Source organism: Leuresthes tenuis, unplaced genomic scaffold (genome assembly GCF_036924035.1).
Source record: "Leuresthes tenuis unplaced genomic scaffold, fLeuTen1.0.hap1 SCAF_2, whole genome shotgun sequence".
NCBI lineage: Eukaryota > Metazoa > Chordata > Actinopteri > Atheriniformes > Atherinopsidae > Leuresthes > Leuresthes tenuis.
This window is the reverse complement of record NW_027325356.1, coordinates 8,169,379-8,183,272: the sequence shown is the minus strand read 5'-3', so window position 1 is coordinate 8,183,272 and position 13,894 is coordinate 8,169,379. Positions and strand designations below refer to the sequence as shown.

The 13,894-nt window shown below is 38.6% G+C and overlaps 1 protein-coding gene across 1 annotated transcript; it reads right to left on the bottom strand.

Moving 5' to 3' along the window:
* Positions 1 to 1,595: 1,595 nt before the first annotated feature.
* On the bottom strand, positions 1,596 to 11,966 carry taldo1 (transaldolase 1). The gene is made up of 8 exons (XM_072380047.1): positions 11,767 to 11,966; positions 8,461 to 8,584; positions 8,052 to 8,159; positions 6,807 to 6,938; positions 4,586 to 4,761; positions 3,260 to 3,457; positions 2,165 to 2,310; positions 1,596 to 2,080 (listed from the first exon to the last, which is right to left on the bottom strand). The coding sequence occupies exons 1-8, from the start codon at positions 11,864 to 11,866 to the stop codon at positions 2,048 to 2,050; spliced, it is 1,017 nt and encodes a 338-aa protein (XP_072236148.1). The 5' UTR covers positions 11,867 to 11,966; the 3' UTR covers positions 1,596 to 2,047.
* Positions 11,967 to 13,894: the final 1,928 nt, after the last annotated feature.

Here is a 13,894-nt window from a genome sequence, read left to right as displayed (position 1 = left end):
GTTTTATAAATGAAGCCAGATGAAACTGAAATGATAAACATACAGCAGAACAAGCAATCACTGAAACACTCGACTGCTATAATATAGTTATGGTTTCATGGCTAAAGTTGCACCATACTAAGTAACATTAAGAACATGATTTCTCTTCTTGGGATTGATAATTTTTATTACTTGTTTTTTTTAATCGCACAAACCATATTTATCCAGTTTATAGGGAAAAAAAACAACTAATGGTTACTTAACATTTTAATGGAATTCTCAGCTCACTACTGTCTCCATTACAAGCTATGCATTGACGGTAGTGCAGCATTAGTTTCTTCTGTAATTTCCCTTTTTCTTATAGGAGTTAAGCTGTTGATCATCTGGATAAAATGCACTCTTGTGCATCCCCTTTCTTAATGTTTTAATCACAGACAAGTCTTTCTTTTAATAGCTTGTTAAAACATATGGACTGACTCCTTTAAGGAGCACTGTAACTGACATTGTAGGCTAGAATTTCACATAGAGATTGATGCAACTTCATCATTTGGGGGGTTTAGTTTCAACTTTGAACGTTGAAAATTATACTATTGACAGTTTTCCCATTTACTTTGAAGTCTATACTGCTTGCTTAAACTCTAGTGATCTATTTCCTCACTTTTTTCCTCAGATTAAATAAGGATCCGTTTGAACTTTTCCTGAAATAATTCAATATTTTTCAAGGTAATTTGTCACAGCTGTCCTGTCAACTTTTAGGTTCTGGATTGGTATGAACTGTGATGAGTGAAATATGCAGGTGAAAGTAAAACCCAGATTCAGCTCCAGAAACACAGCTGTGTTACAAAATTAACTTTGAAAAAGATTGGATTATTCAGTATTTAAATCCATTTCTGTCAGATGAGATTGCAATGACGCAGACTTTATATTTATAACAAGAGGTTATTAAACATTAACAAATGACTCAACTTAGTTCGACAAAATATGGCTGTCGCACCAGTTAATTGTAGGAAACTCCAGTGTTTTAAGAAGAACTGGGTCGAGTATTTTTGCTCTTCAAAATGCTAAACATTTCTGGGAAAGTTTGTACACATTTTCCAAATCAGTGCCGTAAACAACTTTTGGTTTCCTGCTTAAACTGTTCTATTAAATTACAATGCAACTTAATCCTTTCTTACTCAGGGTTGGTGACTGGGTAACTGGGTCACTTACAAGCAAATCCAACGCTGTACTTACACGTATCAGGTATCAAAATTCAAATTTTTCCACTCAACTGAAAATCAGGATTTTGCCATCAAACTGTTCATACCTCAACACACCGAGAATCAAACAGAAATAAAACAGAACTACTAATGTATTTACCTTAAGACACTTGCCTCTTACGATCCAAAATCGTACTTGTGAGTTTGCTTAATGTGCTCCTCCTTAAAAGCCCTGCAATTTAAGTTGCTCAGCCAACTTTGTGCAGCTACAGAATGGAGTTTAACTGGCTTAACCAGAGGTTGTCAAAGGGGTAAGACAATAGCTGCATAGCTTCAGTATTTATAGCTGGTGTGCTCAACAAATCACAGCCCACTGCTGTATTAAGGACAGGAAGTGTTAAACAAAAACAACACAGATGACTTAAATGCTTTTTTATTGAGTAAAAGTTAACTTTTGGAGGAATGATGATACACGTCTTTGTTAAAACATGGTTGAGAGCAAAACTGTGATCCTGTCAAAAAGCATTCATGGTTCTTTACGCAACATTACTCGCAGGAACTGAGCAACGCCGACGACATTTATTCTTTCACAATGTTTACCTTTTCCTTTCTGAACAAGTTCCTATTAAATATTAAACCATTTCAACACAAAGAAACACAGAAGCATTTATCACCATTTATGTTTGGTCAGAAAACGACTCAAGCCTCAGAAAGAAACTGTGTCCATTTCGGCGAGAGTTCCCTTCAGATTGGTCCATTTAGGAGAGGATGGCCCCCAGGTGCTTTGGACCTTATTTTAGGCAGCTGAAACGGAGAGGGCAGCCTCTTTACGCCTCCTTCATTGCAGCTGCCGACACCACATCTGTTCATTATTGGCCGTTCTTCACATTGAGCATCTTTTCCTGTGATGAAAGATTAAAATGTCATTTTTTTTATGCGTTTTTTTGATCAGGATTAAAATAATAAATATTTGTAGTGTTTCCTACTTTAATCATAGTCTCCAGCTTGATGGCGTCAGCCGCAAACTTGCGGATGCCATCGGACAGTTTCTCCACAGCCATGCGGTCCTCGTTGTGCTGCCAACGGAAGTCCTTCTCATCCAGGTGGATCTTCTCCAGATCACAAGCCTTGGCTGCAAATTTAAACCATCAAATTTAGTGTGGCAACACAAAGCAGAATGCTTGTAGATTTCTCCCGAAGCATTTCCTGATGTGTCCAAAGTTACGTTCTCCGTTGCAGATTAAAACAGTCGACCACAATTTACAGTACAATGCGTTTTTGAGCATCCTCTGATGTTAATAACTGAACCAAGGGATAATCAGATTTTCCTATTTCAATTCAGTTTTATTTGTATAGTGCCGAATTACAACAAATGTCATCTCAAGGCACTTCAGATGACATTTCTCAGAGCAAGTTCAGGCAAATAGTTTCAGGGTTTGTTTTTTTGGGAACTTTCTGTGCTCCGTTTCTTGCCATTATGTCATCCTGTTTCATAGATACCTTTAAGATTGCAGGCTGTTCAAGATAGTCTCATCTGATGTGAGAATACATCATGAGAATTTTAGCAGCATGTGCGTGATCGTTTAAGCTACACGCTTTACTCACTACAGATGATGAAATTAGAACCAGTTGTAACAGCATGGGTGATATAATTTGCCTGTCTGTGTGCCAACTTGACACTCGGCTGGCTGACTGTAGAGACTGTTGCCATGCAAGTACATACAAGCTTCATAATCTGCGGTCATGTCATGTGATATTAATAAGACCGCAGATTATGAAGGAGTCTGACACACGAATAGTAAGTAAAGGGGCCTCTGATTCACTATCCAAGATGATCACAACTGTGGAAGATGTGGTCACAACACCTTATAAGTGTGATGCAATGACAGAAGGGCAGTGTTTGAAGAGAAGCTTGGAAAGAGGGGTCACAGGTGTCATTTTCCTTAATTCACAAAAAAAAAAAAAAGGGCTGTATTTGCACGTTGACACACCCAAGATTAATACTATCAGTTTGATCTAATAATGCACAGTTACAACTAACATAACAGTATATAAATCAGACTGAACACTGAGATCGGTACCTTTCTCCAAGGTCAGCATTTCAGAGACTGTGCTGTGATCCTGGCTGAGCTCTGCCAGCAGACCAGGGGAGATAGTAAGCAGGTCACAGCCGGCCAAGGCCTTCACTTCTCCTGTGTTTCTGAAGGAGGCTCCCATCACTACAGTGCTGTAACCAAACTTCTTGTAGTAGTTGTAAATCTTCGTTACACTGATCACACCTTTGAAAGGAGACAGAAAAAAACCCAACTTAAATGCTTCCAACTGCATCATTCCTGGATCAGAAAAACCACCAACACTCAAATGGAAAACACAATTAAGAAAGGCTGTCCTACAATTTCTGCGATCACAGTTTCAGTGGGTTGTTTTTCCATTGATGACCCAATACGTTTTTAAGTTCTTAGATCATTGTTCAAAGTAAACTTTGCAGCTGTGCAACTTTTTAAATAAGGCAATTAAGTTTAAAAAAAAATTCCCCTCAAAAAAAGGAAACGGATCACTACAGTTTAAGCAAGCACTACAGACTTCAAAGTAAATGGGAAAACTAACTGTCAATAGTATCATTTTCAACGTTCAAAGTTTAAACTAAACCCTCCAAATACACAATACAAACACGGGGCACCATTTTTTAATGAGTGAAAAGAGACTGAACATGGCTGTCAGTCATTTCATTAATCAAAACACTCGAGGTGTTTGAACAGTTAATATCACATATCCCTGTACAAATAATATATCAAAAACAAAAGGAGGGCACCGTGAGACTGCAGGCCTAACTTTAACGTGATAGCTGCAGACTGTAAATCATAATCACATCTCCACTTTGGCTGAAGCATAACTGCAGTTTTTTGAGGAGTTACGAAGCCCAAATCCAACATATAGCAGGTTGTAGAAGCGGAACGGAGTCCCACATGGCTGTTTTACTGAGATATTAGATATCTGTAGCAGAGATAAGCTGGCATCTTAGCAGCAGCCAAGATAAAGAAGGATTAGGCCCCAGAGACAGAGATACTGAAACAATGAGTTTATCATCTCGTGTGTAAGCAATGGCCTGATCACCATCTTATCCACTTATTCGTGACAACCGCTTTAAAAGGTTAACATTTAAGAGTTCCCTGCACTACATCAAGATGCAATGCTTACAAAAGTTGATAATTATCTGAGCTACTGGAACTAAACAAACAATCACCAAACCAACCCATTTCTCACGCCAATTATTTTCCTGGAATAAAAATCATCTTCTGGGTGGGACTACCTCCAGGACACCGGTACTGGTTTTGTTCATGTGTAACTAAAATACTTCAATCACTAAAGTCCATACTGTGCCAACAATTTAGGATGGCTGTTGTTACCTGGGTCTTCGTGTGGCTCGTAGCTTTTGCGGTCTGTATTCTCCTTGTACCAGTCAAAGATGCGGCCCACGAAGGGTGATATCAGTGTGACCTTTGCTTCTGCACAGGCCACAGCCTGAGCAAAAGAGAACAGCAGCGTCATGTTGCAGTGAACGCCGTGCTTCTCCTCTAGCTCCCTATACAAAAAGGAAAAACAGCTTTAAAAAAAGGAAACGCATACACAAGCAGCATATATATGCATGTAAAGAAGCATTCCTTTAAAAAAAAACAAAAAAAACAATTAAAGGCAGGCGTTAGTTGTGAATATTAGTTTAATTTGGGTCTGATTCAAGCTGGTAATCAAATTGTGTAGTTATAGTTTGATTCTCTGCTGTCCCCCCCCCCCAACATTATTCAGTGGGGAGTGACTGTGGCAGCTTCAATGCTCAATGACATCTGTATACTGCATATTAACAACTGGTGCCATAAATATCTTTTTCAAACTCCCTGCAGCAATGCGCTTTGTACGTCATGAGGCAGATCTCATTTCCAAAGTCTAAAGCTAAAAAAGCCAATCATGAAGGAATTCCACTAACAGATCACAATTCTTTATGCATCTGTGACGTCAGTCTTTTTTTAAATTTAGGAAGGACGCCTTTTCATGCTCTGAATTCCTTCCACAGCATTAAACCTGAGGCCAGAGGCGATATGTTGGGCCTTGTTTGGACAAATGTCTAGTTTTAGATGGATACAAGTCTGCCCTGCTTGTAGGATAACCTCCAGCACTGTTGGCATTTCGAAGTGTCAAATGTAAGATGAGTTTTCAAAAAAGTGCTTATGTAAGATATTCAAATCTCCCAAAAAGCTGAGCAGCAAGAGGTAAACAGCCATAAGACGTCTACCACGTCAACTAGTTTTGCGACTGTCTAATGCAGTTTGAATGATGTGATTTGATAAAGGTTGCAACATCAGATAATCTTGAAGCAAAAAATATATATAAAAAAAATAAACTAAAATTTACAATCAATGTTTTGAATTCAATAATTTGGTGAAAAGATAATCATGACTGTCTAAAGAAAGCAATGTCTGTTTAGTAAAAAACTAAACAGACACAGAAACACACGTTTGAAAACACAAAGTCCTCCGAAGCGCTTAAACTGAGAATATTTGTTTCTTTAGGATACAGATTTTTTTGTGTCATAAATCGTTCAAACATTATAAATGCGAAGAGGATTGAACTGAAGACTAATCTCCATTTCTTTTTTTGATAAAACAAAGATTACAAGTGAAATCAAAATTGTCCTTGAAGATCAGTTTGAAAACTGGGATTTAATTAAAAGCTGGGCCCTGAATGAACATTTAAAAAAAAAAAAAAAAAATAGGCACTGTGCATCAGTCTGGGGAGCAGCACTATTTATCTTTGTTTTTCAAATAAAAGTCACTACAAACAGGAGGTTTTTATCCAATAAAATGCAGATAAGAGTTTAATTTAATCCAGTGTTAAGTGTGTAGACGTTCTCACGCTAGTAGTTGGCCAGCCTATTTGTTACTTTGTTGATCCAACTTTCTGACTCACAACGAGGTCCTTCACTGTAACCCATAGAAAAAGTTCAACTTTTTCAATGTTCGAGGCGAATTCCAGAGGAAAAGGCATTCCCAGGATGCTCCTCTGATTGGATTTTAAGCATAGAAATGACTAGACTTCCAGTTGATTTGCATATGAACACAGGGATGTGGATAAGGCTTTGTAGAGAAACACGAAAAGCCTTTAATTACAACGAGAATAAGAGATAGAAGGCCACCTTATATAATATGAGCCCTGTACCCTAAACAGCATCAGCCACCAACATGGTACTCCCTCTGTATTCTGTTGTGAAATAAATTGTGATAAGTGCGGCGAGTCAATATAGAGAGATCGTTCAGCTTCTCACTGCTGACCAATCAATTTACCCCAATTTATTGTAGATCAAGTGATAGAAAAGGTTTAAAAGAAGAAAGAGCAAAGGACAAGTTTAAAATACAAAGATACCATCATCACAGCCAGCAGTTTCACAGTCTCTCTAATAGTTATACTGCACGAGTTCCCCATGTTGCTTTACAAGGATGAAACCTGCACTCTCAGTTGGTTTCCAACACACACACACAAACACAGTGACTCACCAGCTGACAAGCCGTTAAATGAACATAAAATTAACTTAAAATATGTAGCTGTGCATAGAGAACATATTTATGAAATACTAACTTGCCAGCCTGGATTCCCTCCCATGTTGAAGACAGTTTGATGAGCACACGCTCTTTGCCGATGCCTGCCTCTTCATACAGAGCGATGAGTTTCAGAGCTTTTGTCACCATTTCATCTTTATCAAAGGACAACCTGTGTGATGACAAGGAACAAAACAAGAAATGAGCTTGGACATGTTTAACCATAACTTTATAGCTATACCAATTTGAGAAAAATTTCAAGTTCATGTCAGATAAATATGCAGAATTTGTTGGGACATCTGTGGATTACAGAATTGAATGGACTCCTGGCTCTCTGCATCACCAAGAAAGACACCAAATCATAGATACAGGCTAGCAGTGTTGGTCATCTTACTTAAAAGCAGCAACAAGTGTCACGATTGCATGTGTTGATGTGAGGTGCTTCATAAGATTCAAGTTGCTTGAGGCAGATGTGGATAAAGTCTTTATTCCTGGGCATAGCGTGCATGTTACAGAAACATTAATGCCTTTACTTAAAATGAGTGAGAGGTAGTGCCGATACTTCAGTTTGAGGACACTACTTTTGAATTGCCCTGGCTGGTCGCCATTGTCGTTGTCTTGTTATGTTTGGCAGTCAGAGCGTGCAGTTAGACAGCGAGAGCAGGGCGTGATCCGCCCGCTCAGCCAATCATCATCACATTTGCAGCGGTGTCATCATGCCCACCCCTGCAGCTGATGTGTGTCCAAAACCTGACACTCTGTGCTTCATTCAACCAAATTGTAGTAACGCGCCACTTCACATTCTCAGTAACGATGAATGGGATAACGATGAATAACGATGGGAAAAATTAATTAGATTACTCGTTACTGAAAAAAATTAAGCCGTTATTACCAACACTGCAGGCTAGTATCAGACACTGTAGCTTTGTCTGAGTCATGAATTCATAAGCAAGCGTGAAGATGTAGAAAAGAAAAAAAAAAGTAAAAATAAAAGAAATGCTGTAATTGCAGCCTTATTTCACAAGTAAAAAGCACATATTTTGGGTATTAGCAATTTTAACTGAATTATCAATTACTAAATTGATTAACAGTAATGGAGCAGCCAAGCGATGAAGGAAACCATTAATATTTCTGTCTTCAACTTCCAATCTCAGGGCATAAAACAACGCACATGTTGGAGCTACGTCCAAACACCAGTCATTTACTTCTCAAAGTCTAACATTCAAGACCACTTGCAAGTTTCCTGTCATAAGTAACACCTTGTTACGTGCCGTTTTGCACCTACCTGGCATCCACCTCTGTGGAGACTCTGCCTGGGACCTTCTTGAGAATCTCCAGTCCGAAGCTCACAAACAGCTTGTCCATCGTGTTGGCGACCTGCTCCTCTTCGGTTCTGAACCAAATAAAAAAAAAAGTTGCTTATGTGCTTAAGGTCTTAGTTATTTTGGAAATGGACACAGCAGAGGTGATCTTCTACTGCAAATTTGACCGGTCATCAAAGTCATGCATTTGATCAGATTAATACAATCAGTTACGTGTAAAGTCACAAATTCAAAACAACACACAAAATATCACTAATGTACTCCTTGTTTCTTTAGCAAAGGACAGACAAAATCAGGTATGCCTTAAAATGTAATCCAAAAGGTATGCAACCTGTACTTGTTGTTCATGAGTAATTATAGTGTCTGGCTTACCCGCCTTTCGCAATGCCGTATTTAATGGCTTGGTCTAACAGGTGCTGGTAAGCAGGCATCTTAGCGGCAGCCAGGATAAGAGATGGGTTTGTGGTTGCATCTTGAGGCTTGTACTCATCAATGGCTGCAGGGAGAGACAGAGGATAGTTACATTAACAACCCCACAACCTGGTTCTCAAACAGCAAAAGGACCAACATTTATGAACCAGGAGGGGAACTGAGATAAACTTTTTTTTTTTCTTAAGAAAAAAAAAAAAAAAAACTATCACTTTCCCCTCATGTGTGGATGCAACTGAATAAGATAAGATAGAACTTTAATTGCTCAAATGCCTCATTTTCTACATTGAATTTAAGGACAATGATATTTCCATTTGGAAAATGCATTTAAGACAAATTTAAAGTCGTAGTGTATAACCACAAATCTGACATTACGTTCAAGAAGTAATTTTGCCCTTAGAAAATGTAAGTGCAAATATTATTCCTGTCTGTCAGCTTTCAAAGAAAAAGCAGACCGAAGGAACTGTCGAGACAAATCTACAACATAGTGCTGATTCCGAAAGGAAACTGTGCCATCTAGTGTACAGATACAGTACTGCAACATTCTCTGAATACCTTAAATTAGTGAATACCATCTTAAATTGATACAGATAGGGTATTGATTCAGTAACCTTGTTTATTCCTAAAAAGTTGATTAGTTCCTAAAGGGAGTTTTCCAGAACCATCTTCAGTAAACAAGCCTTAACTGCTAAGACAAGTGTTTAAAGAAAGGAATTTAATGAGCAAACGGTAAAGTTATCATCCACCGAGTGCTGATTTGATATTGGTGCTAGTTAGAGAGAATAATCAATGGAATCTTTAGGGGTTAAAATGCAACAAGGATTTTTTTTGATGCACACAAAAGCAAGACAAATCTGGTATTAGTGTACACTACAATGCGCACTCACAGAAAACTCATTAAAGTTTCAACTGGGGGACTGTAGCTTCTAATTTGATGTGAACAACCAAAAGGCCTCTTCACGGGCTGCATTAGTTTGTATCAATGTACGATAGTAGCAGCAAAGTGCTGCCAGTTCCCCAGGCTCAGAACAAAGCCAGTATCTGTTCTATGGCCTGATTCTCGGTCACTCTTCCAAAAAAAAAAAAAAAAAAAAAAAATCTTTGTAGGTCACTGGTTTGGTTTGCACCATTAACTGACATTTACACCACATTTAAAGAAGCGCAAGGGTATTGTATGTTTACCACCTGAGGTTTAAAATATTTTATTAAAACTCAACTTATAATACAGCGGTCGAGTGTGCAAATATGACACCGCTCAAATCCATGATCGATGTTTAAAAACTTGCACTACTGGTTACACATTTGATCAGAATTACCACAAATGACTGCATGCGTGGGTTCTCTCTGGCTTCCTCCCGTCGTCCAAAAGGATGTTAATTGGGGATTCTACATTGACCTTAGGAGTGAGTGTGAGCAAGCATTGTTGTGCACCGTTTGTCTCTGAGCTGGCCCTGTGATGGCCTGGTGACCTGACCAGGGTGTAAAACCGCCTCTCGCAACCCTGAATAGAATTGAGCGGGTATAGCAGCGAGGTGAATCGACTGACGAACCAGACTGTGGTCAAATATTTACAGTCATATGATATGGTACTTGGTTGAGGGGCGTGTAAAAGCACGTGGGGAATCATCCAGTTAACAACAAATCAAGAAAAGAAATTAAGTCCTGAATGTGCTTTTGTGCGACTGACTAAAGAAAAAAAAGAAGCTTCCTTTAAACTGTCAATTTGTGTGGACTGTGCAGGCTCATTAGTTACCAAGTAACAAAATTTCACAAGTGTGTTCAGCAACCTCCACCTTTTAGACTAAACGCAAGAATTCATCTTGCCCCACTTAAATGAAGCAAGCATGTGGTGTTGTTGAAATGTCAGTTTCTCGTGTGGAAGACATGCCACCGCTTGATTTGAACATGTTTAAGTTTGTCAAAAGGTGAAAACCCAGATTACATAAACCCAACCCATGATTGCATTTTTTTTTATTGCATAAAGCAAGAGAACAATGGATGTGTAAATCCTGACAAACTGCTTTTCTAATCACCATCCAAAAATCTATTCCTTTTTGCACCTCACCACGTTGACACTTGTCACTGCAACTGAAAAGTCATTGTATGACAGATTCTATCGATGTGTGGGATACTGATGCAAATGAGCATTTTTTGGACTATTTAGCTTGAATTTTTTGTTTTTAATAATTGAAAAAAAAAAACAAAAAAAAAAACAAAACAAGGTGCTCAACTGTGTTTTACTTTGAACTGTTGTTCTTAGTTTATGGTCATAAATGAGGAACTTAACTGCACTAGTCTATTTGAAGAACAAACAAAACAATCCCCAAAATGTTTATTCTTACCGATAGTTATATGACTGGCACATAATCTCATTTCAACAGGTAGGATAATATATAGTCTTACTTTAAAGTCACGTAGAAATTAATTACAGTTCAATACTGTCACATGTTTTTACTGAATGCCCATTAATTACTTTCAGTTTTATTGTGTTCATCCCAAATTAAACTTAATTACCATATGCTCTTTTAAGGGTAAGAATCTAAGCACACCCGCTGTGTAAAATGAGCAGCTTACTCGGCTTTCTATAGTTTAGAACCAGTTCTGTCATGTCATCCTGAGTTTGCAGGTTGTGCACGAGGAACTTGCTGGTTTGCATCACAGCGTATTAGCATTATTGCCCATAGTTCCTCATTCCGGCCCATTGAGAAACATGAACTTTTCCTCTGTGATATGACAAGGACAAATGAGGAAGAGGGAAAGAAAATTCACATTACCTCCTGTTGCATGTTAATATAAAGTTCGCAGCGGCCTGAGACGTTGTTTTGCAAACACAAGGTTTACATTTTCACAACTTACACCTACAATAATTGGGAAGCCCAACAGAACGACACAGAAAATAACCAATTTCACTTTAAATGGGATAAGCAAACAAGTCACTTTAGCTAGCGTAGTTAGCTTGAGCAGCTAAAAGAAACGATTAGGCAACGTTAATGACAAGTAATGGGATTATGAGACTGTGTACGTTAGCTATTGACCACTAAATTGGCGAAAATCCCCATATGAGTTAGTTAGGTTGACAGTCATAAAGCTAACATTATTCGGCCTGAGTAGTCATTGCTATATTCATGCTCATACCCACTGCGTGATATCGACCTGTCGGTCAGTGACATGAAAAGCTGGATTCTTCCTGGTCAGTTTGTTAGCATGCTAACCAGCTAACTTTAGCATGTGGTAGATGCGGGTTTTTACCGTTAAAATCTCCCGTGTCTGCCACCACCACAGTGAGCTTCTTCAGCTGGTTCAGCGCTGACTCCATCTTTCTCCGTTTGTCTGGTGACACGTTAGACATGATGAGTGCAGACTGGAACCCTTTTATACACAGAAAACACGTGAGAGCAGCCGGTGTCGTGTCAAGGTAGCTATCCCTTCCAGAAATGGTTTCCTCTACACGCGGGAGCGCGCACTCACTCAGTGGAGGTGGATCCACAGTAGGTGTAGTGCCAAGATAGTTATCCCTACCAGAAAGTGTATCCCTCATACGCGAGAGCGCGGACTCACTCAGTGGAGGTGGATCGACAATATTACGCTGCTTTCCCCACGTAAACCGAAGAAATACCAAATGTCTGCCTATTAATTGATTGTTTAAGGTTTGTTGTTCTGTCTTTGAGGTTTTATGATAATATTTGATGATCGTATCAAAATTTATACTGAACGGTATTCATTTAGATCTCTGTAAACTACTTTCCTTCTTGCAGAACAGTTCTCATGTTCTTTGAATAGTATTAACTGAACTTGGTTCATCGTGGCAATAGATGTGTAGATGAGTTCAGTTTAGATAATATGACAACAGCTAAGATAATATTTTATAACAAAGTAAATGTCCCCCCTTTGAACATGAAAGTTTCACATAAGAAAATGAAGTGGAAAAATAAGGAGCGTCTGATCTGAATAAAGTATGTATAAAATAAAACATCAGGTGACAGGACATAATGCAGGCTTTATAGACAGGGGGAACTAATTCTGGCAGACTGGTGAATCCAGCTTGCCAGAATCTGTATCCCCCTCCAACTTTAAAAAAAGGCTAGATGAAACTTCCCCATAGTTACTGGTGTTATTCAGAACATCCAAAGTATTTATTGAATAAACCATCAGATGGAATGACATAATGTAGGCTTTATGGACAGGGGACTCTGACAGAAACAACAAAGAAAGATGAAACATCCCCATATTTACTGGAGTATTGAAAGAATGCCCAACACCTGTAAAAGGAAATACATTATGGTTTATTGTTAACTGCACAGCCAGAAAAGCCTGCCATAATTGATATTCCTGGTTAACCTTTGTGAGGAAAGACCACAGCTCTCCATATTCACAAGACCGATGAAGCATGATCTGACATATCTGTAAAATAAAACTCTGCACTGCCTTATAGAAAGGGGATACTTTTTTTCTGACAAAGGAAAAATATAACCAGAAAGTCTACTGCAGTAATATGAGTGCTGTGCAAGATGAAAAATGTGAAGTTGGATGTGGAGTGTGTTATCAGGACTAGTATTAAAAAGTATGTCATTGTTTTCAATGGAAAGTGGACTAAAGGTATGATATACCTTTAGTGTGCAGTTCTGTCTTGGTGGATATTTGATATCAAGTGACCTCGCTGAGCCAACCAAAGTGTCATTGACAGGACAGCAACATGTTTCTGGACTTCTTACAGCTGATTTTGGACCCTGCTTCTTAATTGCTTCATCAAAGGCCAACAATGTAATGCTGTTAAATAATCATGAGAACTGTTGTGCAGGAGGAAAAGTAGCTTACAGAGCGATTGTTTAAGTGTTTCAAAATACGTTCTCAATTATTTCATGTGGGTACTGTTCAACCACACATTCAGAAAATACAAGTATGCTCAACAAACCTTAAACAACCAATTGAAAGGTCGACATTAGCTATTTGTTTAGTTCACGTGGAGAAAAAGAAGAGTAATATTGTGGATCCACCTCCACTGAGTGAGTGTGTGCTACCGTGTGCAAGGAATACGGTTTCTACCTTGGCATGACACCCATTTGTCAGAGAGCCAGGGGAACGCAGCAAAGGAGGAAGGAGACACCAAGATCGCGCAGATAGCAGTTTGAGGAAGCGTGTTAAAACACGAGGAAATGAATGAACTATTCTCAAAATCATCTAAATGAGTTTGTGAATAACTGAATGTTGCATGAAACAGGTAATGTGTCAAAAATCTAATTATACAAAAAGAACATCATCTGCTAAGCTTTACGTGCTACAGCGTGCTATTACCTAATGTGATTTTTATTGCTCAATAATGTGTTTAACTGCTGAGGCACTTGTTGGCAAATCCTCCAGCCCTTCAGCACCTATCAAC